This window comes from Jaculus jaculus, chromosome 5 (assembly GCF_020740685.1).
Source record: "Jaculus jaculus isolate mJacJac1 chromosome 5, mJacJac1.mat.Y.cur, whole genome shotgun sequence".
In the NCBI taxonomy this organism is placed as follows: Eukaryota; Metazoa; Chordata; class Mammalia; order Rodentia; family Dipodidae; genus Jaculus; species Jaculus jaculus.
The window spans coordinates 52,321,865-52,346,488 of NC_059106.1; the positions used below are offsets into that span (position 1 = coordinate 52,321,865).

General features: G+C 47.6%; 1 protein-coding gene across 1 annotated transcript; it reads left to right on the forward strand.

Annotated features, from left to right (window-relative positions):
- Nucleotides 1-44: 44 nt before the first annotated feature.
- On the forward strand, nucleotides 45-24,624 carry Slc66a1 (solute carrier family 66 member 1). Its single transcript, XM_004657347.2, has 8 exons — nucleotides 45-175; nucleotides 4,819-5,049; nucleotides 17,067-17,196; nucleotides 17,887-17,974; nucleotides 18,814-18,956; nucleotides 19,112-19,204; nucleotides 20,973-21,158; nucleotides 24,110-24,624. The coding sequence occupies exons 2-8, from the start codon at nucleotides 4,886-4,888 to the stop codon at nucleotides 24,188-24,190; spliced, it is 885 nt and encodes a 294-aa protein (XP_004657404.2). The 5' UTR covers nucleotides 45-175; nucleotides 4,819-4,885; the 3' UTR covers nucleotides 24,191-24,624.

A 24,624-nucleotide genomic window follows, 5' to 3' on the forward strand; every position in this document is an offset into this window, starting at 1 on the left:
GGAGACAAGCTCGCGGCGCAGCACGGTTCGGATGTCTCCAGGGACCGTCGGTCAAGTGCGAGACGCGAGAGGCGGAGCGTGCGGCTCTCCGGGGCGGGGCGCGGTCGCTGGGTCGGTCAGCTGACCTCAGCGCGGACGGATGCCAGAAGCCGGGTCCCCGACGGATCCTGACTGGGTGAGATGGCTGGGGGCTGGCTGGCGGCAGACCTAGGCCTGGGGGTGGGGGGGTCTGCGTTCCTGGGGCTTTTTGCGATGTCTCTCCAACCTCTGCACTGTCCCCGGGCGTCCTGAGACGCGAGATCCTTGGGGGAGGCACCAGATCTGTACTGGAGGCCCATGTTGCCATGTCCTCCACCTTAGACGTAACCAGAACAGCCTGGCTAGGGGTTGGGGTCCGGGCCCCCTTTGCACCTGCTGGTTCCTGCTGATGGGTCTCTTGGCCTCTGCTGGCCTCGTTTTCTCTGGGCCGGGCCGGGCGGGATCCTGGCGGCGCTTGCCCCAGCGGCTGCCCTATTATTACTTATTCTCCAGACGCCGAGCAGAGTCACCAGAAGGGAGTTACGGCTAGGGCTGGGAGGCCTAGAGCGGGTGGGATCCCCAAGTCAGGACGCTCCCCACCTCCCACATTACATTCCCCCCAGGTCTGTAGGGAAGGCGGCCAGATTGCCCCTTCCCACGCTTAGGCTTAGGTGAGGTTTCCAGGTGTGTGCAGGCGAGGGTGGGGTTGGGTAAAGTGTGAGGACAGGTGGGTCACAGGCCTTGCCCAGTCAGTATTTACTAAATGCAACCGTGTAACCCATGGGAATGGAGTGGTAGTCAGCCCGGAATATTGTCCCTGTTTCCTTGAGGGCCCGATTATCTCCGAGCACTCTGCAGGCGGCCTAGGAAGTGGGTTGCTTGCATGATCGGTCTCCTAATGCCTAGGCTCCCTCACTTGCCCAGGACTCCAGAACTAGCAGACAACAAGTAGGTTAGCTTCTCCTCAATCCTTGGGCCTCTGGCCTCGAGTTTCTTCCCTTCCTTCCTCTTTTCTTTCCCTCTTTCTTTCTTTCTTTCTTTTCTTTTTTTTTTTTTTTTGAGGTAGGGTCTCACTCTATCCCAGGCTGACCTGGAATTCACTATATAGTCTGAGGGTGGCCTCAAACTCACAATGATTCTTCTACCTCTGCCTCCGAGTGATGAGTGTTGGGTTGAAAGGCGTATGTCACCACACCCAGCTCCTTTTCTTTTTCTGTGCTCTTCTTTCTTTCTTTTGGTTTTTCAAGGTAAGGCCGACCTGGAATTCACTAGGTAGTCTCAGGGTGGCCTTGAACTCAGGGCGATCCTCCTGCCTCTGCATCCCGAGTGCTGGGGTTAAGCTCCTTTTCTGTCTTTCTCCTCTTTTTTGCCTTTGTCATGCTTCCTTCCTCTCCTCTACATTTTCCAAACCTTAATTGTACAGCTGGTGCACAAACCCTGAGGATAGTTAGTGTACAGCCAGGGAAAGAGGAAAGAAGTAAAAATAGTGGTTGGTGGTTGTCAGAGAGTGTAGTAGGTCTCCTCCAGGTGTGTGGTCCAGGGCCAAAGGAGGCTGCAGGTCCTGCCTGGCTTTTTTTTTTTTTTTTTTTTTTTAGTTGTTTTTTCAAGGTAGGGTCAAACTCTAGCCCAGGCTGACCTGGAATTCACTCTGTAGTCCAGGGTGGCCTTGAACTCATAGAGATCCTCCTACCTCTGCCTCCTGAATGCTGGGATTAAAGGCATGCGCCACCACGCCCAGCTCCTTTTTTTTTTTTTAATTAAAATACTTTATTTATTTAAGAGAGCGAGAATGGGCACATCAGAGCCTCTAGCCACTGCAAACTAGAAGTGTGGGTACTGGGGAATCAAACTTGGGTCCTTAGGCTGTATAGGCAAGTGTCTTAACCACTGAGCCATCTCTCCAGTCTGTTGGCCGGCTTTTGTAAGACCTTTAGGAGACCTGGGTGATGGTTTTCTGTTCACCAGGCCTTGAGGGAGGAGGAAATTCCAAAAGGAAGAGATAGCAGCGGCAGATGCCTAAGACCCTGAAGTTGGACAGCAGAAAATAAGATTAGGAGGGCACTTCTTGGGCTGCTTGGGACCTTGTCTCAATGAATTTGGACTTGATCCAGTACCAAGGTAGATGCTGGGTTTGCTTTGGTGGGAAGTACCTCCTTGGCTTGGCTGAGAGTGGCGGGGGATGCTGCCTCTGGCCTAGTCTTTTTGAAATGAACCAAATGCATCAGAACCATGTAAGAAGTCGGGAGAGCTGCTTAAACCCACAATCCCTGCCTACCTCATTTACTCACTTGCTTCTTAATCTGAAAAGAAGGAGTGAGTGAGAGGCTTTAGGGTGGTTGAGCTACTGAGCTCTTGCTCTTGTCTTCAAAACACTCACTACTTTATACTATTGTCACACTAAGGCTGACAGCTTTCTGTGCATGTTGGAGGAAATATTGTTAACGCTGCTTCATGGACAAGCTCAGATGAACGAACTCAGCCCAGGGCCGCTCAGTTCACCTGTAAAACAGGACAGTGTTCCCTACCCTGCCTGAACGTTGTGAGGATTACAATGTCTAGACTTGTGGTGTAATCCAATGGCATGTTGGGAATCTGCAAGAGGGGGAGAGGCAGTCAAGGTAGGGGTTACTGGGGCACAGAAAGGCTTGGTAGGAGAGAAGGCTTAGCCATTAAGGTGCTTGCCTGTGAAGCCCAAGGATGCATGTTTGACTCTCCAGGTCCCACATAAGCCAGATGCAAGGTGATGCAAGTACGCAAGGTCACACAGGGGGAGTTTGATTACAGTGGCTGGAGGGCCTGGTGTACCAACTCTCTCTTGCTCCCACTCTCGCATTAAAAAAGAAAGTCAGGGCTGGCGAGATGGCTTAGTGGTTAAGTGCTTGCCTTGAAGCCTAAGGACCCTGGTTCGAGGCTCGGTTCCCCAGGTCCCACGTTAGCCAGATGCACAAGGGGGCGCACGCGTCTGGAGTTCGGTTGCAGAGGCTGGAAGCCCTGGCGCGCCAATTCTCTCTCTCTCTCCCTCTATCTGTCTTTCTCTCTGTGTCTGTCACTCTCAAATAAATAAAAATTTTAAAAAAGTCAGTTTGTTGGACTTGCCTCAAAAAGATAAAATAAAGAAGACGGGCGTGGTAGTGCACATCTTTAATCCCAGCACTCTGGAGGCAGAGGTAGGTGGATTGCTGTGAGTTCGAGGCCAGCCTGAGACTCCATAGTGAATTCCAGGTCAGCTTGGGCTAGAGTGAAATCCTACCTTGAAAAACCAAATAAACAAATAAGTAATAAAATAAAATAAAATAAAAGGGCTTGGTAAATGTGTAGCTCTTACTTATGTGGGCTGTGTGTGAATTGGGGTGTCAGGTATTTGCTCCCAGCATCATCTGTACTAATGGTCGTCTGCACCAGCCACTGAAGTCAGGGAAGAGCCCTTCAGCTGACCAGTGCCACACCCTGAAACGACCACAGTGAGCTGGGTAGACAGTGACCTGGGGCTCCCTTGCCCCCAGCCCAGGGCCTCTGCCCATAACTGAGAGCCTGAGGAAAGGAGCTGACTCGTTTCCTCTCTGTCTCGGGCTATCCCTGTTCACCGTGAGCTCAGCAGTCCTGAGTCCAGCCAGGGCATTGCTTTCCAGGGATCTTGGGCACAACAGGGAACTAAAGTGGCTGGAGTGAGGTCCTCCCCCCACCCCCACTCCGTGAGGAAACTTCTTCTTAGCACAGCAAGAAAAGGGGAAGCCAGGTCTACGGGTGAGCTTCTGCACCCCAGAGACAGATGAATCAGAGGCAATGGGCCGAGACGGCCTCAGGTGGGACTTTGCCTTCCAGGGTTTGACTCTTCAGTTGTTCTAAGGTGGGGTCTCACTCTAGCTCAGGCTGACCTGGAACTCACTCTGTAGTCACAGACTGACTGTCAAACTCACTGCGATCCTCCCACCTCTGCCTCCTGGGTGCCGGGGATTAAAGACTGCACCACTACGCCCTGTGTCTCTTTCACTTTCTGCCAGGCTGATCATTTATTTCCCCGCTGTGGTCTCAGGTTCCTCAGGGATAAGTCAGTAAATTCTGCTTCAAAGAGTCTAGGGGTCTGGAGAGATGGCTTAGCGGTTAAGGTGCTTGCCTGCAAAGCCAAAGAACCCAGGTTGGACTCCCCAGTACCCATGTAAACCAGAGGTACAAGGTGACGTATGTGTCTGGTTCATATGCAGTGGCTGGAGACTCTGGTGTGCCCATTCTCTCTCTTCCCCCACTCCCCTGACTTCAAATTAAAAAAAAAAAAAAATTAAATAGGGCTGGAGAGACTTAATGGTTAAGGTGCTTGCCTGCAAAGGCAGAGGACTCAGATTCAATTCTATAGGAGCCATGTAAGCCAGATGCACAAGGTGGTGCATGTGCCTGGAGTTCATATGCAGTGGCTGGAGGCCCTGGAGCGCCCATTCTCTCTCTCTCCCTCCCTGCCTATTTCTCTCTCTCATAAGTAAACAAACAAACAAACAAATAAATATATTTAAAATAAAATAGTCAGAAGAGGACAGAATATGTGATCAGAGCTGGTGGAGATGGCTTCACGAAGGGCCCACTCGCTCTCCCTTTCTAGGTTGTCTTGCAGGCAGAGTGACAGTGTTCTACGTTGTGAGACCAAGGCCACCCACGCTGTGCACGGGCTCGTTCAGCTGGCATAGCAGCTGTATGAGGAAAGGCCTGTTACCCGCATTGTGCAGTGGCTGGGCCTGCTTAAGTCACATGGCTTTGGAAGGAGCTAGATGTCTAAAGGCTGAAGGTCTCCTTGTTTTTTCCTCTTGGTAGAGCGAACACTTGCCAGACTCCCAGCCCCTGCGCCTTCCTCCCGGACCTGGTCCCTCCCTCTGCAGCCATGGTCTGGAGGAAGCTGGGCACCGGGAACTTCTCCAACTGCCCCAACGGCTCCAGCCAGTGGATCTGGGATGTTTTTGGTGAATGTGCCCAGGACGGCTGGGATGAGGCCAGCGTGGGCCTGGGCTTGATCTCCATTCTCTGTTTTGCCGCATCCACCTTTCCGTGAGTATGCTGGGCGGTGGGAACAGGCAGGGCTGTTGGGCAGTGTTGGCTCCAAGTACTTCATAGATGGGCTGCATGGCTGGTCAAGGGCCTGTCTAGACTCCAGGCCAGGTGGACTCTTCCCCCCGCCCCTTCCCAGTTACATTCGGTGACTTCCAGCTTACTGCAGAGTTGGGCTGCTGCCTGGAACCCAGCCTCGGCCAAACCTCATGCTGGATGATGCTGAAATCATATTTGCTAGTATTTATTGAGTGCCCACTGTATGCCTGGCTCAGGTCTAAGTGCCAGAAAGGGTTTCACTTTACTTTGCTGGAAAACACCTGGCTAGAAGCAAGGAGGAAAGGGTTTATTTCCGGCTTATAGTTTTTGTACGTTTCACTTGATAGAGAAAGCAAAGTGGAGGCTGGTTATGACATCCTGTCACACTGGCTGACAGGTAGCAACGAGAGTGAGTGAACTAATGAACACATAGTAGGTCCTGACCCACCTCCTCCAGCAAGGCTCCACCTCCCAAAGGCTCCACCAGCGGGGAGTATGAGGCCTCATCATCAATTCACAAGGCCTTGGGGGACATGTCACGTCCAAACCACAACAGAGGAGATGAGAGAGGTTAGGTAACTTGCTCTTTATTGCACAGCTGTTAAGACATGGGGAAGAGGAGTGGAAGGCCCGGGACATGTCAGACATGGCTGTGTCTTTGAACTGAGGACAATCTGGTGGTGAAGACAGCAGCTGGAGGTGCAGAATCATGCTGGGGGTCAAAGACACACTGCATCACTATCCAAGGGTCCAAAGTGCTCACATTCTGCTCTTCCACTTACTGGCTGTGTCCTGGGCTGGTCACTGCCCTGCTTTGTGCCTCAGATCCTCATCTGTAATTACTGATCCTGTGTGCAAGCCCCCAACTCAGCCATGGTGCCCACATCTCATCATGTGAAGTTACCCACTCAGCAGAGGCAGGAAGGGCTGCAGTCGGGAAGGACTTGGAGGCATTGGCTGCAAGCCCAGAGCCTAAGGGCAGGCAGGAATCAGTGCGTGTGGATGGCGTATGTGTGCTGCCAAGGAGGTGCAGATTTGTGAGAGAAGAAAGCAGCTGCCGGCCACTTTACCTGACTGGACAGTGTGGGAAGGTCAGGCAGAGATGAAGTGGGAAGGTCATCAAAGGTCCAGTACCTAAGGGCTTCTCCATTGTTGAGGAACATGTTTGGGGGAGTAGGGAGGTGGCTCGGTGGATAAAGTGTTTGCCAGGACCTCAGTTGGGATCCCCAGCACCCACATAAAATGTCAAGTGTGGTAGCATATACCTGTAATCCCAGTGGCAGGCAGGAGTATCCCCGAGGCTGCAAGGTTAGGTAGTTTAGCCAAATTAGTGATCTCTGTTTTCAGTGAGAGACTGTGCCTCAAAACAATGAGGTTGCAAGAGATTGAGGAAGTGACATTGACTTCTAACCTACATATGTACTTGCACCCACACATGTACACACATGCAGTTACATACAAGCAACCACATACACATACATGTACATATACCACACACATACATATGCAAAAAAATGTTTGTTTCCTAGCAATTACTTGTTACATAAGGAGATTTTGTCTCAACTAGAAAAGATTAGATAAATGCAAATTGAGTTCAAGAGTTCAATTAATATGTCATTGGGAATAAAGATTTTTTTAAAAAATTTTTATTAGCATTTTCCATGTTTATAAAAAATATCCTATGTTAATTCCCTCTCCCCCCCCCACACTTTCCCCTTTGAAATTCCATTCTCCATCATATTACCTCTCCATCACAATCATTGTACTTACATATATACAATATCAACCTATTAGGTACCCTCCTCCCTTCCTTTCTCTTCCCTTTAGATTTTTTTTGAGGTAGGGTCTCACTCTAGTCCAGGCTGACCTGGAACTCACTATGTAGTTTCAGGGTGGCCTCAAACTCATGGAGATCCTTCTACCTCTGCCTCCCGAGTGCTGGGATGAAAGATGTGAGCCACCACGGCTGGCTGGAATAAAGAATTAAAAACATTTTTTTTAATATTTAGCCAGCCCAAGAATTTTTTTAATTATTTGTTTGTGCATGTATGTGTATGGATGTGCCAAGACCACTTGGCACTGCAAACTACAGACACAGGTGCCACTTTCTGCATCTGGCTTTATGTGCATACGGGGGAATTGAACCTCAGGCCAGCAGACTTTGCAAGCAAGTGCCTATAACTGCTGAACCATCTCCCCAACCTTTTTTTTTTTTTTTTTTGGTTTTTCAAGGTAGGGTCTTACTCTAGCCCAGGCTGACCTGGACTTCACTATGGAGTCTCAGGGTGGCCTCGAACTCACGGCGATCCTCCTACCTCTGCCTCCCGAGTGCTGGGATTAAAGGCATGCACCACCATGCCCAGCTTTTTTTGTTTTTTTTGAGATAGGTTCTCACTCTAGCCCAGGCTGACTTGGAATTCACTATGTACTCAGGGTGGCCTTAAACTCACTGCGATCCTCCTACCTCTGCCTCCCAAGTGCTGGGATTAAAGATGTGTGCCTGGCTTTTTTTTTTTTTTTTTTTTTTGAGATAGCCCAAGCTGGCCTTGAACTCATTAAGTAGCTGAGGATGATTATCCTGCCTCCACCTAAGATTATTGACAGGCACCACCACACCTGACTCTTCATTTTGTTTTATAAAATATTATTTATTTATTTGCAAACAGAGAGATAGAATGGGCATGCCAAGGCCTCCAGCCACTGCAAATGAACTCCAGATGCATGTGCCACTTTGTTCATCTGGATTTATGTGGGTACTGAGGAATCAAACTCAGGTTGTTAGGTTGTGCAGGAAAGTATGATAACTGCTGAGCCATTTTTTCTCCAGCCCTCTCTTTTTTAAATTTTTATTTTTTTTGGTTTTCAAGGTAGGGTGTCACTGTAGCCCAGGTTGACCTGGAATTCACTATGTAGTCTCAGGGTATTCTCCAACTCATGGTGATCCTCCTACCTCTGCTGGGATCAAAGGCATGCGCCACCATGCCTGGCTGAGTATTTTATTTTTTAGGTATAACATATTAACCTTTTTCTTCTAAGAGTTTTGTGGGTGCAACTTCCACATTTAGGTGTTTAATCCATTTTTTAAAAAATTATTTATTTATTTATTTGAGAGCGACAGACACAGAGAGAAAGACAGAGAGATAGAGATAGAGATAGAGAGAGAGAGAAAGACAGATAGAGGGAGAGAGAGAGAGAATGGGCGCGCCAGTGCTTCCAGCCTCTGCAAACGAACTCCAGACACATGCGCCCCCTTGTGCATCTGGCTAACGTGGGACCTGGGGAACCGAGCCTCGAACCGGGGTCCTTAGGCTTCACAGGCAAGCGCTTAACCGCTAAGCCATCTCTCCAGCCCCCATTTTGTTTTTTGACAGGCCTGTAATCCCAGTGTTTGGGAGATGGAGGCAGGAAGATCTGGAGTTCATGATTGTCCTTTGCTGTTACATAGTAGGTTTGAGGCTAGTGTGGGTGACATAAGATCCTGTCTCAAAAAGAGAAAACCAGTAACAGAGGAAGAAATGACACCTATGAGCTTGTGGAGGAAAGCCCAGAGAGAGAATGTTTTCTGGGGTCTGGAAGAAGTGGAGGGTGCAGATGAGCTCGGAGGAGGAAAAGTAACCCTGGGTGCCATCGGCGTGGCCTTTAGGGGCAAGCGGTGGAGGGTGTGGGTCCTTCTTGAAGAACTGTAGAAGGCTCTGACAGTTACTAGCAAGAAGCAGGAAGATAGCTTCGAGGGCGTTCTAGGTTAGGAGACTGAGCAGAGAGTAGAATCGGGGCTGGGAAGGAGGTGGAAGGGTGGTTGTAGGAAGTCAGAGCCCAGCATTCTTGGTTTCAGGCTTGGGTTGTGGGCATAACAAGGTAGCATCTGTTCCCTCATTTTTTATGCTGGGTTCATTCCCAGGGCCTCATGCTGACTCTCTCCCTGCATCCCTTCTTCTTTTCCTCTACCCTTCCTACCTCCCTCCTTCCCTTTCTTCCTTTTCATATGGTGTCTGTGTAGCCCAGGCTGACGAGGAAGTCGTGATCCTGTTGCCTCAGCCTTCTCAGTACTTGGATTGTAGCTGTGGGCCATCATGGCCGCATCTTTTTCTTTCCTTCTATCATCTGTCTGCATGCATGCATGCCCTTGTTCCAAATGAAAATCGAGTGGCTGGCTGAACCTCAGTGGGTCAGTACTTACGAAGCATGTGTGAAGCCCTAGGTTCCATCCAAACACTAGCAGGGGCAAAAAGTTAAATATTTAAAAAAAAAGAGAGTAAAATAACTTTGCTAGCAGTCAAGGATGAATGTGTGACTGTAAAGATGTTGATGGAGAGCTGGATGAGGTGGCACATGCTTGTGTCCCAGCACTTAGAAGGTGGAGGCAGGACGATCCAGAGCACAGGGTCAGTCTGGGTTACATGAGACTCACAGACAGACAGACAAATGATCAATCTGGAGGCTCGGTCCAGGTGGGTCTGAGCAGGGTGTCACAGTCTGCTCAGTCCCACTTAGGAGCATCATAATGGCTCTGACTCAAGGAGTTAACAACACCCATAAGGGCCTTAGAACCAGGTCCCCAGCAGCAGTGGCGCATGCTGAGTTTTGGCTGCATACCTCAACCTGGCCAGATCACCAAAGCCTTTTAGGAAAATGGTCAGGAGACCAAGAAGTTTCGACATTCTTTTAAAAAAATTATTTATTTATTTGAGAGAGAGAGAGAGAGAGAGAGGCAGAGGGGGGGGGGGGAGAATGGGTGCGCCAGGGCCTCTAGCCACTGCAAACAAACTCCAGACACATGTATTACCTTGTGCATCTGGCTTATGTGGGTCCTGGGGAGTTGAACCTGGGTCCTTTGGCTTTGCAGGCATGTGCCTTAACCACTAAGCCATTTCTCCCGCCCACTGACATTCTTTTTTTTTTTTATTTTTTTTTATTTTTTTTAACAGATTTATTGAAGAATAATTTACACATCATACAATTAACCCACTGCATATGTACAATGTTGAATACATTTATAGATGTCTGCCTCCATTCATACATATCATGTTATAACAAAGTTCAAAACTGGGTAGAGTAATTCACTTTTGTTTCAACATTTTGGCTTTTTTTTTTTTTTTTTTTTTAGTTTTTTTTTTTTTTAATTTTTATTAACATTTTCCATGATTATAAAATATATCCCATGGTAATTCCCTCCCTCCCCACCCCCACACTTTCCCGTTTGAAATTCCATTCTCAATCATATTACCTCCCCATTACAAACATTGTAATTACATATATACAATATGAACCTATTAAGTATCCTCCTCCCTTCCTTTCTCCACCCTTTATGTCTCCTTTTCAACTTACTGGCCTCTGCTACTAAGTATTTTCATTCTCACGCAGAAGCCCAGTCATCTGTAGCTAGGATCCCCATATGAGAGAGAACATGTGGCGCTTGGCTTTCTGGGCCTGGGTTACCTGACTTAGTATAATACTTTCCAGGTCCATCCATTTTTCTGCAAATTTCATAACTTCATTTTTCTTTACCGCTGAGTAGAACTCCATTGTATAAATGTACCACATCTTCATTATCCACTCATCTGTTGAGGGACATCTAGGCTGGTTCCATTTCCCAGCTATTATAAATTGAGCAGCAATAAACATGGTTGAGCATGTACTTCTAAGGAAATGAGATGAGTCCTTTGGATATATGCCTAGGAGTGCTATAGCTGGGTCATATGGTAGATCAATCTCTAGCTGCTTTAGGAACCTCCACACTGTTTTCCACAATGGCTGGACCAGATTGCATTCCCACCAGCAGTGCAGAAGGGTTCCTTTTTTTCCACATCCCCGCCAACATTTATGATCATTTGTTTTCATGATGGTGGCCAATCTGACAGGAGTGAGATGGAATCTCAATGTAGTTTTAATCTGCATTTCCCTGATGACTAGTGACGTAGAACATTTTTTTGGTGCTTATATGCCATTCGTATTTCTTCCTTTGAGAACTCTCTATTTAGCTCCTTAGCCCATTTTTTGATTGGCTTGTTTGATTCCTTATTAGTTAACTTTTTGAGTTCTTTGTATATCCTAGATATTAATCCTCTATCAGATATATAGCTGGCGAAAATTTTTTCCCATTCTGTAGGTTGCCTCTGCTTTTTTCACTGTGTCCTTTGCGGTGCAAAATCTTTGTAATTTCATTAGGTCCCAGTGGTTAATCTGTGGTTTTATTGCCTGAGCAATTGGGGTTGTATTCAGAAAGTCTTTGCCAAGACCAATATGTTGAAGGGTTTCCCCTACTTTTTCCTCTAGCAGTTTCAAAGTTTCCAGTCTGATGTTAAGGTCTTTAATCCATTTGGACTTAATTCTTGTGCATGGCGAGAGAGAAGAATCTATTTTCATCCTTCTGCAGATATTTATCCAGTTTTCAAAACACCATTTGCTGAAGAGGCTGTCTCTTCTGCAATGAGTATTTTTGGCATTTTTATCGAATATCAGGTGGCTAGGGCTACTTGGGCTTACATCTGGGTCCTCTATTCTGTTCCACTGATCTACATGTCTGTTTTTGTGCCAGTACCATGCTGTTTTTGTTACTATGGCTCTGTAGTATAGGTTAAAATCAGGTATGGTGATACCACCAGCCTCTTTTTTGTTGCTCAGTATTATTTTAGATATTCGAGGTTTTTTGTGATTCCAAATGAATTTTTGGATTGTTTTTTCTATTTCCATGAAGAAAGCCTTTGGAATTTTGATAGGGATTGCATTAAGTGTGTAGATTGCTTTAGGTAAGATTGCCATTTTCACGATATTGATTCTTCCAAGCCAGGAACAAGGGATGTTTCTCCACTTTCTAGTGTCTTCTGCAATTTCTCGCTTGAGTGTTTTAAAGTTCTCATTGTATAGATTCTTTACTTCCTTGGTTAGGTTTATTCCAAGGTATTTTATTTTTTTTGATGCAATTGTGAATGGGAGTGATTCTCTGATTTCATCCTCTGTGTGTTTGTTGTTAGCATATACGAAGGCTACTGATTTCTGTGTATTTATTTTGTATCCTGCTACATTGCTGTAGGTTTTGATCAGCTCTAACAGCTTGCTAGTAGAGTCTTTAGGGTCCTTTATGTATAGAATCATGTCATCTGCAAATAATGATAACTTGATTTCTTCCTTTCCAATTTGTATCCCTTTTATGTGTGTCTCTTGTCTTATTGCTATGGCTAAGACTTCCAAAACTATATTAAATAGAAGTGGAGACAGTGGACACCCTTGTCTTGTTCCTGATTTTAGTGGAAAAGCTTCCAGTTTTTCCCCATTTAGTAATATGTTGGCTGTAGGCTTGTCATAAATAGCCTTTATTATATTGAGATATGTTCCTTCTATTCCCAGTCTCTGTAGGACTTTTATCATGAAGGGATGTTGGATTTTGTCAAATGCTTTCTCTGCATCTAATGAGATGATCATGTGATTTTTGTCCTTCAACCCATTTATGTAATGTATTACATTTATAGATTTGCGTATGTTGAACCATCCCTGCATCTCTGGGATAAAGCCTACTTGGTCCGGGTGAATGATCTTTTTGATATACTCTTGTATTCTGTTTGCCAATATTTTGTTGAGAATTTTTGCATCTATGTTCATGAGGGAGATTGGTCTGTAATTTTCTTTTTTTGTTCTATCTTTGCCTGGTTTTGGTATCAGGGTGATGCTGGCCTCATAGAAGGAGTTTGGTAGAATTCCTTCTTTTTCTATTTCCTGGAAAAGCTTGAGAAGCAATGGTGTTAGCTCTTCCTTAAAAGTCTGGTAAAATTCAGCAGTGAATCCATCCGGGCCTGGGCTTTTTTTAGTTGGGAGATTATTGATAACTGCTCGGATCTCCATGTTTGTTATAGGTCTATTTAAGTGATTAATCTCATTTTGATTTAATTTAGGTAGGTCATATAGATCAAGGAAATCATCCATTTCTTTCAGATTTTCATACTTTGTGGAGTATATGCTTTTATAGTATGTCCCTATAATTTTTTGATTTTCTCTGGAATCTGTTGTGATGTTACCTTGTTCATCTCTGATTTTATTAATTTGTGTCTCTTCTCTCTTTCTTTTGGTCAGATTTGCTAAGGGTTTATCAATCTTGTTTATCCTTTCAAAGAACCAACTCTTTGTTTCATTAATTCTTTGGATTGTTCTTTTTGTTTCTATTTCATTAATTTCTGCCCTAATCTTTATTATTTCTTCCCGTCTACTACTTTTTGGTTTGCCTTGTTCTTCTTTTTCCAAGGCTTTAAGGCGAAGCATTAGGTCGTTTACTTGCGACCTTTCTAATTTCTTAATATAGGCACTTAAGGCTATAAATTTACCTCTTAGAACTGCCTTCATTGTGTCCCAGAGATTTTGGTATGTTGTGTTCTCATTATCATTTGACTCTATAAATTTTTTGATTTCCTTTTTGATTTCTTCATTGACCCACTCATCATTTAGTAGTGTATTGTTTAGTTTCCATGATTTTGTGTATGCTCTATAGCCTTTCTTGCTACTGATTTGTAGTTTAATTCCATTGTGGTCAGATAAAATGCAAGGAATTATTTCAATTTTCTTGAATTTGTTAAGATTTGCTTTGTGTCCTAATATATGGTCTATTTTAGAGAATGTTCCATGTGCTGCTGAAAAGAATGTATATTCTGCAGCCTTTGGATGAAATGTCCTGTATATATCTGTTAGGTCCATTCCTTCTATGACCTCATTTAGTCCAGATGCCTCTCTGTTTATTCTTTCCCTGGATGACCTGTCAATTGATGAGAGTGGGGTGTTAAAGTCACCCACCACCACTGTGTTTGGTGTTATCTGTGACCTTAGTTCTAATAGTGTTTGTTTGACGAATTTGGGAGCCCCCATGTTAGGTGCATATATGTTTAGGATTGTAATGTCCTCCTGTTGGAGTGTGCCCTTAATCAATATAAAGTGACCTTCCTTACCTTTCTTGACTAACGTCGGACTAAAGTCTACCCTGTCTGATATTAGGATAGCAACCCCTGCTTGTTTTCTAGGCCCATTTGCATGAAACACCGTCTTCCAACCTTTCACCCTAAGATAATGTCTATCCTTTGTAGAAAGGTGAGTTTCTTGGAGACAACAAATTGTAGGATCCTGCTTTTTAACCCAGTCTGCAAATCTATGTCTTTTCGTTGGGGCATTGAGACCGTTGATATTAAGAGATATTATTGAAAGGTGTGTATTTATGTTTGCCATTTGTGTGTGTGTGTGTGTGTGTGTTACTTGTTCTACCTGTGCTCTCTTCTGTTAATTGGTATTTGAGTATAGCTGGTTTTTTCTAGGTTCCTTATATGTGTGCTTTTCCTTTTGTTCAGCATGGAGGATTCTATCAAGTATTTTCTGTAGAGCTGGTTTTGTCTTCAAATACTCCTTTAACCTGCTTTTGTCATGGAATGTCTTTATTTCTCCATCTATTTGAATGGATAACTTTGCAGGATAAAGTAACCTTGGTTGACAGTTGTTATCTTTCAGAACTTGGAATATATCACTCCAAGCCCTTCTGGCTTTAAAAGTTTGTGTTGAATAATCTGCTGTAATCCTGATGGGCTTGCTTTTGTAGGTAACTTGATTTTTCTCTCTAACTGCTTTCAATATTTTTTCTTTGGTTTGTGTGTTTGGAAGTTTGAGTATAATGTGGCGAGGAGAGGTTCTTTCTGGGTTTTGTCTGGCTGGGGTTCTAAAGGCTTCCTGTATCTGTATTGGCACCTCTTTCCCAATTTGGGGGAAATTTTCCTCTATGATTTTGTTGAAGATGCCTACTATGCCTCTGGAGTGGAGTTCTTCTCCTTCTACTATGCCCTGAATTCTTATATTGGATCTTTTCATAGTGTCCCGAATATCTTGAAATTCCCACTCATACTTTTCTATAAGTTTGTCTTTCTCTTTGTTGGACTGTATTAGGTCTGCCACCTGATCTTCTAGCTTAGATATTCTGTCCTCTCCCTCATCCATCCTACTGGTGAGATTTTCTACAGAGTTTTTTATTTCATTAACTGTGTTCTTCATTGCTAGTAATTCTGACTGGTTTTTCTGTATTATTTCTATTTCCCTATTTATGTCTTGTATTGCCTTCTTTATTTCATTAAATTGGTGTCCTGCCTCTTCTTTGATTCCTTTGATTTCCTCTTTGATTTCCTCTTTGATTTCTTCTTTGTTTTCATGTGTTCTTTGACCTCTTTGAACATATTTATAATTATTCTTTTGAACTCTTTCTCAGGCATTTCCTCTAACTCTTTCTCACTGGAGGACATTTCTGATGCATTAATACTTTTAGGTGGATTTATATCGTCTTGCTTTTTAGTGTTTCTTGTGTTATAATGTATATATTTTTGCATCTTGGATTAAGTTAATGCTTGGATTTTCTAGCTAGCTGTGTATTCTTAGCTGTATCAATTGGTTTGATGTAATATATTTTCAGGGTAGGACCTTAAGGTATTAGGTGTGGCTCTTAAGACTCTCAGAGTATCTACAAAGATGTTCTTAGGGGTTGAGTTTCCCTGCTATAGGAGTATTCAAGCAGGCTGAGTGGAATAAAATACTGGTAGATTCTAAAATTTAACTAAACACTGTACACATTCAATCAAAAACAGCCCCGAGTATGTATGCAAGAGTAGTTATTATAATGACCAGATCCTCTATCAACAAAGAGGTTTAGATTTCTGGTCTGTAGAGGTATCCAAGTCAGCTTGTGACCAAGTGAGACCCTTCCCTGGTGCAATCCCAGTTACCTTGGGTGATTGTGGTCTCAGTCAAGTTGCTGCCTGGGTCGTCGGGCTGCTGTTCTGATTTCTGGAGCTGGGCACTTGCTTTTCCTACGGGGCAAACTGAGCCGCTGCTGCTGCCTCTGCTGATGTTGTAGCTGCCACCACCGGAGCCACCACCGCTGCTGAAGCTGCCGTTGCCGTGTCCACCGCTGCTGCTCACCCCGAAGCCGCTGCTGCGGGATCTGCCGCCGCTGCCGCTCCTGGGTCCGCTGCTGCTGGGGCCGCTGGTACCGGTGCTGGAGCCGCTGAAGTTGCTGCCGAACTCTGCTCCTGCTTGGGTCCCGCTGTCAGCCCAAGTTGGCGTGGCCAGTCCCGGGCCGCTGCTGTGTTCGCTGGAGCTAGGCTCAGGCGGTGGGGGAGGGGAGGGAGCCGCGGCTGCTCTGGTTGTATCGCTGTTCCACGTGTGCTTCCTCCTCGCGGTCTGCTCCTCCCTCCGTTGCTCGCTGCCGCTCTCCCCTCACGTTTCCCGAGTTGCGGAGAGTGCGGTGTGAGGGGAAAATCCCGCACCTGGCTTGTCCTGCGGCTCGAGCCGAGAGTCCGGCGGCTTTCTGCCGCTCCGCGGTTGCGGCGGGTGGCCGAGCCGCCCCGGAGCCGCTGTTCCCGCCTGTGCAGGCTCTGGATGCTCTATAACTCTTCCACTTCTCCGCTGCCACCTCAATTTCCTATACACCTCACTTTTTAGTAAAAGTGTGTATTTTGCTGAGTTTTTTTGGTCTTTTTCCCCCCCTAAGCTGCTTTGGCGTGGTACCTACGCCGCCATCTTAACCGGAAGTCCCTGACATTCTTTTTTTAAAAAATATTTTTATTTATTTATTACAAGCAGACGAGAGAGAGAGAATATGAATGACGATGGGTATGTCAGGGCACTTAGCTGCTGCAAATGAACTCCAGATACATGTGCCACTTTGTGCATCTAGCTTTGTGTGGGTACTGGGGAATTAAATCCAGGTCTTTAGTCTTTGTAGGCAAGTGCCTTAACTGCTGAGTTGTCTCTCCAGCCCCTCCCCCCTTTTCTTTTGGATGTAGTGTCTCAATCTAGCCCAGGTTGACCAGGTACTTAGTCTGTAGTCCCGGGCTGGCCTTGAACTCACTGTGATCCTCCTACCTCTGCTGGGATTAAAGGTGTGTGCCACCATGCCCGGCTTCTCCTTGGCTTTCTAAGACAACCTCACAGGTCCCTGCCTCTGCACCTGTGTCTCCTTTCCACAGCCAGTACATCAAGGCCTGCAAGATGGGCAACATGGACCAGGCCCTGTCCCTGTGGTTCCTCCTCGGCTGGATCGGTGGAGACTCCTGCAACCTCATCGGCTCCTTCCTTGCTGAACAGCTGCCCCTGCAGGTGGGTGGGGCCCAGGCAAGGTGAGGCAGCCAAGAATGACCTTGGCAGTGCCAATGTGAACAGCCAGCAAGAGAGGCTCAGATTCTAGACTTCTGACTGTTGATTCTGTCTGCCAGAGGGCCCCGTGGCCATTGACCATGGGCAAGTCATGGCCACTGGCTGGGCCTCAGTTTCTCCATCTACGATATGAGCATGTCACATCACTGGGGGCCTATGGTTTCCGAGGGCCCGTGAGACCAGCTAAGTGTGTAGATGTGGGGCCTTCAAGGAAGAATGAGTTTGTCCTTGTGAGCGCTAGATGCCACCATTCTCTTGTGGCAACAAAGCAGGGAATTAGAAGGTTTCATCTGTTCAGGTGAGCCCAGGAGGTCTTGAGTGCTCTTTGTCAGGTCAAACTGGAGCTATCACTTAGCTTCCAGGGTCCTGTCTGTCCCAACTGGCAGTGCTAGCCACTGACATCTTGTTATCTGCCCAGGCTGGATGCTTGCTGGCTCTTTGAACACCTGAAGCCTCAGGTAGAAACCGATTAGGTAAACTGAGGTGCCTCTATCCAGGTAAGGAAATGGAGGCACCTCAGTTTACCTGCCTGCAGCATGTCACCAGCTGGGCTGTGATGGAGGGCTGCCTGGGTGGTCCTGTGAGGGCCTGGGACTGCAGCCAGCACCTGGGCCTCCCTCTTGCCCCTCACAGACCTACACAGCTATGTATTACGTCCTGGCGGATCTGATGATGCTGAGCCTGTACTTCCATTACAAGTTCAAGAAACGACCCTCTCTGCGTGAGTCCAGGGGCCACTCTAGGTCAGGTTCTGTTTGCAGTGTGTGTTGGGAGGGGGAGTAGAATTCTCATTGCCGAGAGAGGCATTGTCCAAAAGCTGGAGCCAGCTGGGCATGGTGGTGCACACCTTTAATCCCAGCACTTGGGAGGCAGAGGTAGGAGGATCACCATGAGTTCAAGGACAGCCTGAGACTACATAGTGAATTCCAGGTCAGCCTGAGCAAGAGTGAGATCCTACTTTGAAAACAAACAAACAATAACAACAAAAACCCAAAATACAAACAATGCCACAGCCTAGGGCTGGGGAGATTGCTCAGTGGTTAAAGGCATTTGCTCACAAAGCCTGCAGACCATGGGTTCCATTCCCCAGGAGGCTCTGGAAGGTCTGTTCACAGTCAGATTCTCTCACCCCACCCTCTCCCATACATAACCATCAAAGCGCAAGCCTTAGTGGGCCCAGATGGAGACAGCCGAGGCTCAGGCTATAGGGAGGTTCTACTGGCTCCTTCCTCCTCCACCACAGATGCCCTCAGCACCTCCTCTGTGACTGGCCCACAGCCAGGAAACGGAAGTCACAACCACTGTCTTTGGCCTTCAGGACTAGGAGGGGCAGTAGTAGACAGGCTGGCTCAAGGACCAACACTACACACCCCAGGCACTTCACTTTGTCCTTGGCATCAAGGACCAGGGTGCTGTTAGGCTTATTCTACAGATGAAGGGTTAAACCGCAGAGAGGTCAGGTCACACAGCTCCTGAGGGGCAAGGCCAGGATTCCCAGCCCAGGCTGTCTACTATCTGTTGAGCTCTAACTAACACCAGTTCTCTTCTGCCTCCGTGCAGTGTCTGCCCCCATCAATTCTGTGCTCTTCTTCATCCTGGGCACAGTGTGTTTCCTGCCACTCCTGAGCGGCACTGATCCTGCGGTCGCCCCAAGGGAACGCTTCCGGGGACGGGCCCTGCTGTCCGTGGAGCCGGGCAGTAAGGTGCGGGACGGTGGTGACATGGGTGGGCTGCTCCATCCGTGGGGCTCTTCCTTGCCCTGTCATGCGGGTATGGGGTGGGGATTCCCCTCTTGGGGGGTCCCTCTATTTATAGCTCTCGCCAGGCACTGATCACCCCTTTCGGCCCCCCTCCCTAGCCCTTCACCAAGCAGGAAATCGTCGGTTTCGTCATTGGCTCCATCTCCAGTGTGCTGTATTTGCTCTCGCGACTGCCTCAGATCCGCACCAACGTGAGCCTGGAGTAGGGGTGGCCGTGAGGGAGGGGGCTGATGGCAGCTCCTGTGCTCTGGCGAAGGACTTGCTGGGGTTGTGGGGGCTTTTGTTCAGAAAGACAGGGACCATGCTGCCTATTGGCTTGGGCCAGTTAACCTAGCTGTCTGAGCCTGTTTCTGCCTTTGGAGCATGGGTGCCCATGAAAATGTATGTCTCAGGGAAGTCGGGGATCAGGTGCAGGGGAGCTGCTGAGTTTAGAGGCCGAAAGGAGAGAAAAAGGCGGGAAACAAAGATGGGAGGCTTGTTGGGTAACAAGTGTGGGGCAGGAAAGCGGGTATCTATGATCCTATAGACCCAGATAAATGGTCTGGGTCCCAGGAAAAGTCGTTGGGGTTGAACCCTGAATAGGGGCTTTGTGCATGCTAGGCCCATGCTGGGTGTTGGGCGCCCTGTGAAAAACTAGCCTCGGGGGCTGAGGTAGATGGCACACAGGTGGACCTGAGTCCTGATCCCCAGCAGCCACATAAAAGCCAGGTGGGATGTGTACACCTGTAACACCAGAGCTGGGGAGGCAAAAATGGGTGGGAATGGATTTCTGGGGCTTGCTGGCTAGTTAATCTGGCTGAATCAGTAAGCTCAGGATTCAGTGAGAGACCCTAGCTCAAAAAAAAAAAAAAAAAAAAAAGGTGAGGAATGATCGAGGAAGATACCCAACGTTGACCTCTAGCCTCCGCAGATGTGTGCCCACACGTACATGTTTGCTTGCACACATGTACCCACATACATACAAACACAGATACACATGCACAAGGAAACCAAAAGCAAATTAAAAGAAAAGCCAGGCATGGTGGTGTATGCCTTTTTATCCCAGCACTCAGGAGGTTGAGGTAGGAGGATCATTGTGAGTTCGAAGCCTAACACTACAGAGTGAATTGCAGGTCAGCCTGGGCTAGAGAAAACCTCACCTCAAAAAAATCAAACAAAATCAAATCAGGACTAGAGAAATGGCTTAGTGGTTGTTGCAGCCCGGTTCGCATTGCTGGTAGAAATCACCCAACAAAGAGCAGCTTCTGGGAAAAAGAGATTTATTTTGGCTTAAAGGCTCGAGGGGAAGCTCCACTATGGCAGGGGAAAACGATGGCATGAGCAGAAGGTGGACATCACCCCCTGGCCAACATAAGATGGACCACAGCAACAGGAGGGTGTGCCAAACACTGACATGGGGAAACTGGCTATAAAGCCCTTAAGCCCGCCCCCAACAATACACTCCCTCCAGGAGGCATTAATTCCAAAATATCCATCAGCTGGGGAGCTAGCATTCACAACACCTAGGTTTATGGGGGACACCTGAATCAAACCACCACAGTGGTTAAGGTACTTGCCTGCAAAGCCTAAGAACTCATGTTCGAATCTCCAGGTTCCATGTGGCCAGACACATGGTGACGTGAGAGCCCAATGTCACACGTGCATAAGGGGGTGCATGTGTCTGGAGTTCATTCACAGTGGCTGAAGGCCCTAGTACATCCATTCTGTCTACCTCTTTCTCTCTGTCAAAAAAAAAATTAAATAATTTTTAAAAAATCACAAGAAGCCCCCAGTATGTACAGGTAGACACAGAGCAGTTACAGTCCAAAACGACAAGAGTTCCTTTTGTTTTTGGAGACAGGGTCTCAACTGTTTAGTCCAGGTTAACCTAGAAGTTGGCAGGGTGCCTGTGGCCTGAGTGCGGATTCTAGGCTGGAGCTCTGTCTTTGAAGTCTCTGACTCTTCCCCTTCCCCTTCCAGTTCCTCCGGAGGTCCACCCAGGGGGTCTCCTACTCCCTGTTCGCACTGGTGATGCTGGGGAACACACTGTACGGGCTGAGCGTGCTGCTCAAAAACCCCGAGGTGGGCCAGAGCAAAGGCAGCTACCTGCTGCACCACCTGCCATGGCTTGTGGGCAGCCTGGGCGTGCTGCTGCTTGACACCGTTGTATCCTTTGAGGTGTGCAAGGCTGGCACGGCAGGGTGGCCGCTGCTTCTCAGCTCAGCTTCAGTATCCATTCATCCATCTTCTTACTCACCCCTATGAACATCCATCTGTCCACCCATCCATTTACTTATCCACCCATCTAACCATCCATCCTTCCATCTATCCACCCACCCACCTACCCATATAAACATCCATCTACCCATCTGTCCATCCAGCATCTACTAACCCACCCATCTAACCATCCAGCTCTCTATTGCTCAAAAATAAATAAATAAGTCAAGAGCCAGGCGTGGTGGCATGCACTTTAATCCTTGAAAAATCAAAAAAAAAAAAAAAAAATCAAACCTCCCAGTATGTATTCATCCATCCAACCACCCACTCATATCCAACTGTGTACCCATTTGTCCATCCATCCATCTGCTTAACCACTTTTTTTTTTTTTTTTTTTTTTTGAGGTAGGGTCTCCTTTAGCCCAGGCTGACCTGGCATTCACTATGGAGTCTCAGGGTCGCCTTGAACTCACAGTGATCCTCCTACCTCTGCCTCCCAGGTGTGTACCACTATGCCTGGCTACTTTACCTACTTTTCTTACCTTTACTTTTTTTTTTCTTTTGGTGTTCTGAGATAGGGTTTCACTCTAGCTCAGGCTGACCTGGAATTCACTGTGTAGTCTCAGGGTGGTCTTGAACTCACAGCAATCCTCCTACCTCTGCCTCCCAAGTGTTGGGTTAAAGGCGTGCACCACCACACCCAGCTTTTTACTCACTTTCCTTCCTTCCTTCCTTCCTTCCTTCCTTCCTTCCTTCCTTCCTTCCTTTCTTTCTTTCTTTCTTTCCTTTTTAAAATATTTTATTTATTTGCAAGCAGAGAGAGAGAGAAGTGAGCAAATGGACACGCTATTTCAAAGACTCCAGATACATGCCCACTTGTGCATCTAGCTTTACATGGGTACTTGGGAATCAAACCTGGGTTGTTAGGCTTTCAAGGCAAGCGCTTTAACCACTAAGTATCTCTTCAGCCCTTTACCCACTTTTCTAACCAACCAACCAACCATCCATCCCCTATTCATCCATCTTCTGCCCACCCAAACAAACATCCATCCATCCATCCACCCATCTCTCCACTCATCTCTCCATTCATCTACTTACCCACCCATCTAACCATCCATCCACAGGTGCATACCTCCTGTGCGCCTGGCACCAAGCTAGGACCCAGCCACATTAGTGAACAAGGGCAGAGTGGCCCCTGCCTGGGTAAGCTTACAGTCCAGGGGAGGGTCAGTGATGACACAGGAGTTAGTAGTTACTTCATGGCAGTGGTGCCAAGTGCTGCAGAGCAAGGCAGGAAGAGCATCACCACCACACTGGCCTGGCTTAGCAGTTAACAGGGTCATCTGAATGAGCTGAGGGAGAAGTTAGTCAGGCAAAGGCAAGGGAGAGAGTTCCAGGCAGAGCTTGTGCCAGGGCCCCAGAGGACAGAAAATTCAGTCCATCCAGGCCTTTGAAACAAGAGCTAAACCATGAAGATGGGTGAGTTAGAAAATCTTGGACTCGGGCTGGAGAGATGGTTTAGTGGTGAAGACGTTTGCCTGCAAAACCAAAGGACCTTGGTTTGATTTCCCCAGGACCCACATAAGCCAGATGCACAAAGGGGTGCGTGCGTCTGGAGTTTGTTTGCAGTGGCTGGAGGCCCTGGCGCACCCATTCTCTCTCTCTCTCTCTCAAATAAATAAGTAATATTTAAAAAAGAAGAAAAAGAAAACCCTGGATTCGCAATCCCAACACTCAGGAGACAAAGGTAGGAGGATTGCCATGAGTTCAAGGTCACCCTGAGACTATACAGTGAATTCCAGGTCAGCCTGGGCTAGAGTGAGGCCCTTCCTCAAACCCCCCCACCAAAAAAAAAAAAAAAAAAAAAAAAAGGTAGATTTGCCAGGTGTGGTGGCGCAAGCCTTTAATCCCAGCACTTGGGAGGCAGAGGTAGGAGGATCACCATGAGTTTGAGGCCACCCTGAAGTACATAGTGAATTCCAGGTCAGCCTGGACTAGAGTCCAGTCCACCACTACTTCCTAGTGGAGTGACTGACACAGGCCAAACCTCATCTGAGTTAACAGTCACTGTCTCACTAAGGTAATATTGGAAAACCCTCCCCATGTGACCAGCACTTAGGAAATGTTTGCTAAGAAGCTTAACAGGACCTTATTTTGGTCTCATTGAAGACTCATGGGTACAGCCAACTGGTTGGGTCATCCCTAACTCTTTATTTTAAATATTTTATTTTTTTATTTGAGAGAGGCATATATAGAGAGAATTGGCATGCCAGGGCCTCCAGTCACTGCAAATGAACTACAGAGGCATGCGCCACCTTGTGCATCTGGCTTACATGGGTCCTGGGGAATCAAACCTGGGTCCTTAGGCTTTGCAGGAAAGTGCCTTAACTGCTAAGCCATCTGTTCAGCCCTGATCTCAGGGTTGTTTTTTTTGTTTTTGGTGGTGTTTTTTTTTGAGGTAGGGTCTCACTCTAGCCCAGGCTGACCTTCTTCCTACCTTTGTCTCCCAAGTGCTGGGATTAAAGGCATGGGCCACCACACCCAGCTCCCTGGTCTCATTTGAAAGAAAGTAAACATTTGCTGAGTCCCTGTTGGGGGTGGGGGAGAGAAATGCGCTGGCTGAGAGGCTTCCAGTGTAGTGGTCCAGCCGAGCTGTAGGGAGGAAGGCTAGGTGCTGGGCCAGAGCCCCAGGAGGCTGCCTGAGAGGAATTCAGGGCATGCAGGCAGGTGGTGAAGTGTGGCTGGGCTGGAGGATGAAGGGCGGTCCTCAGGATGGGGGTGCACAGCTAGAGTAAGGCTGGGTGGTCATGGCTGGCCTCTGCCACCTGCAGAGCAGGCATGAGAGCGAGGGAATCCTGGGGGATGGGAGTATGCTGTGTGTGACCTTAACGTCACCCTCAGATCTCCATCCAGTTCCTGGTGTATAGGAACCACGCGAGCGCGGCTGCAGCCTCCGAGCATGAGCCCCTTCTCCGCAGCTGACCAGCACCAGCTGAGCCCGGGCTAGCCAAGGCCCTCCATGCCACCTCAGGAGTGGAGAGGTGCGGGCAGTGATGTTGATGCTGCCGCCCCTGGACTTGGCCTTCAGAGGCAACCTGAGGGAGGCCTAGAGCTCTGGGCCCAGCTCCCTTCTCACCATGCCTCCACATCCTGCAGACTCTTCTAGAAGCCAGATGTCGCCCTACCTCCCACACTGGCTCGGCTCGGCTCGGCTCATCCGGGATGCACCTCCCGGGGTCTAAGGTGCACCCGAGGAACCTGCGGGGAGCCCACAGCTCAGAACCCAGAAGACAGTGTGGCTGCCGCCCCTGTCTGCCTCTACCTCGTTATGTCTCGTGCACCCCTGGCCGCACCGCAGCCAGATGACCCAGGACTGTCACGCTGACTGGACACAACCTAGTAAACGGTACTTCCCA